At 60.5% G+C, this 2,476-nt stretch overlaps 1 protein-coding gene across 1 annotated transcript in view; it reads right to left on the bottom strand.

Moving 5' to 3' along the window:
- DOK1 (docking protein 1) overlaps positions 1-2,476 on the bottom strand; it is a gene marked incomplete at its 5' end in the record, with an annotated part of 6,499 nt that overhangs the window by 3,544 nt on the left and 479 nt on the right. The window contains 2 exons of the mRNA XM_008639894.2: positions 85-257; positions 390-498. Of these exons, the coding sequence (XP_008638116.2) occupies positions 85-257; positions 390-498 (282 nt within the window). The remainder of the gene's footprint in view (positions 1-84; positions 258-389; positions 499-2,476) is intronic.

Below are 2,476 nucleotides of genomic sequence, written 5' to 3'. Positions count from 1 at the left end.
TGGGTGCAGGACATCAGCTCAGCCTTCCACAAGGGAACAGCTACGGGGGAGCACCTGCAGCACACGGGGCTCCCCATTCCCCACCTTGTCCCGGCCGTATCTCCGGAGCAGCCGGTAGGGCCAGACATAGAGGATCCTGTCCGTCCGTGGGTCCTTCAGGACGAGGCTGTCACGCTCGGCCTTGAGCACGTAGGTGCCACGCAGCTCGCACCGCTCCGCGGCCTCGGTCCGCTGCACCGTCACCCAGAAGGCGTTCACTGCGGGGACAGAGCTGCTCAGGGCAGAGCAGGGGCACACAGGCAATGCCCAGCGTGGCCCCAGCGATGGGGCAGCAGCAGGACAAGGCTCCATGGAAGGTGGCCCCAAGTCAGGGCAGCAGGAGGTCCCACCTTCATCTCTGGAGTAGTAGATGGAGTTCACGGCCATCTCCAGGGCCGGCGCCTCCCCGCTGCCCTCTCTGCCATACTGTGACACCACGCCATCGCTGGGGCCATTTCCCTGGCAAAGGAGAGCAGATCAGACCCAGAGTCCCCTTCCCACATCAGCCCCGGGCTCCCTTGCATGGCCTGGGTCCTGCTGCCCTCCCTGGCCCTACACAGCTTGGCTGTCCTGCACCCTGCTCACCCTACAGCCAGTGACAGCCCCCCCTGAGCCCACATGAACATGGATGAACAGGGCCAGGATGCACAGGAGGGACTTCCTTGAGCTCCTGGCAGCACCTTGTCCCAAGCTGGGCTCTGCACTGACAGGGTGCAGGGAAGCACAACCCACAGAGCTGCCCCCAAATCACGGCACAACCCCAACACACCCTCCTGGCCATACCAGCACAAGCTCAGGGGGCTGATGGCCTGCTAACAGGGGGTCTGTGTCCTGCCCAGGAGGAGGGGTGGCCCGCAGAGGGGAAGTGAGCAGTTCTATTTTAGCACATGCAGAACTGAAAGTGCAACACACACTGTCAGCAACCGTGTGCCAGCACGGTCCCAAAGGGCCCGGGGAGGGACACAAACCCTTGGTGCTTTCAGAGATCTTCCTCCAGAAAAGCCCCTCACAAATTACAGGCTCACAGAGCCCTGTGCAGCTGGCACAAGGGAGGGCCAGTGTGTGGCCAGGAGCTGGAGTTGTTCCGTGGGGCTGCAGCAGAGGGTACATCTTGCAGGAGGCGAGTGCCACAGTTTCAGTTTAAAACCCACAAACACGAGCTTCTTACCAACAAGCCCAAACGAGGCCCAAAAAAGGGCCATCCAGCCCTTGTGTTTGGGTCCTAAAACCTCATGTCCTGACAGCTGATAGCAGCAGCTCCTCCTCAGCTAAAGTATCCAGTGCAGCAGGGCTCCAGCCTGGGATCGGAAAGCCAAGGGCCACCTAATCTTCCACAGCCTTCTAAGGCTCCATTTGACTGCACTTTTCTTCATCTTCAAAAGGAAAAGAAAATTCTGTTCTGAACTCCAAATGAACTCAGGCTCCAGCTTCCAAGCTGCTGGACCCTGCTTACCCTCTGGGCAGCAACATGACACAAAATCACATTGATCAGCACTCCCAGCTGAAGATGCTCTGTGCAGAGAGGCCACGTGCAGCTCTTGTGCCTCCTGCTCCAGGTCAGGCCTTTCTAAAACACATGCCAGCCTTGAAGCCTTTTGCTTACAACTTCCTAAACTGTCAGCTTGCTTCTGGACCTCGGGCACACAAATAATGGCTCCCCTGAGAGGGATGGCAGGAGCACAGCCCTGCTCCAAGCAGGTGCTCCCTGGCCTGGCCACTACCCTGCCCCACTCCAAGGGTGTGTTGTGTCCCCAGCTCAGCCCCACAAGCCACTTCCAGGGCAAAGGCTGCAACCCCAACTGCATCAGGAGACACAGAGTCATTTTCACCAGTGCCTCCCGGCCCCGTCAGCCCTGGCATTTGCTGCACAGACACACTTGGCCTGGCAGGAGACTGCAGGGAAACGCACGAGGGACAAAGGTAAATCACACTCAGCAAACACCCGTCCGGGGGAGATCCTGGGATCACCAGCTGTGCAGCCAGTCCTCCTGCCAGGCAGCCCTGCCCAGCACTTCAAGCCTGGAATCGGCTGGAGCCCAACCAAGGGCTCTCCAAACACCTCCCAGGAGGGAGAGCCAGGACTGTGGGGCCGGGCAGGCATAGGCTGCTCTCCCAGAGGGCACAGAAAACCACACTCTCAGGGCACCCACTGCCCAAACAGCCTCGGGTGGTCATGCTGGCTGACCACCAGCCCCAGGGCCTGCAGGGCTAGAGGACCAGCACAGATGGGGTGTTCCCAGCAGCGAGCCCCAAGGCTGGGCAAGGGGGTTCCAGGCCCTGGAACCAGATGGGTCCTGGAACCGGGCACCACAACACTCTCGAAGCTCCGCTTCCGCCGCTGCTGCTGTGGCAGGAAAGGCAGCAGTGGTTGGGCCAAGAGGAAACACTCCTCGGCCATCACCTGGCCTCCGGCCAGCTCTCTACAGGGCCGAGCACG

This window comes from Corvus brachyrhynchos, unplaced genomic scaffold (genome assembly GCF_000691975.1).
Source record: "Corvus brachyrhynchos isolate BGI_N302 unplaced genomic scaffold, ASM69197v1 scaffold166, whole genome shotgun sequence".
NCBI lineage: Eukaryota > Metazoa > Chordata > Aves > Passeriformes > Corvidae > Corvus > Corvus brachyrhynchos.
Note: the sequence above shows the minus strand (reverse complement) of the source record. Positions and strands in the feature narration are given on the sequence as shown.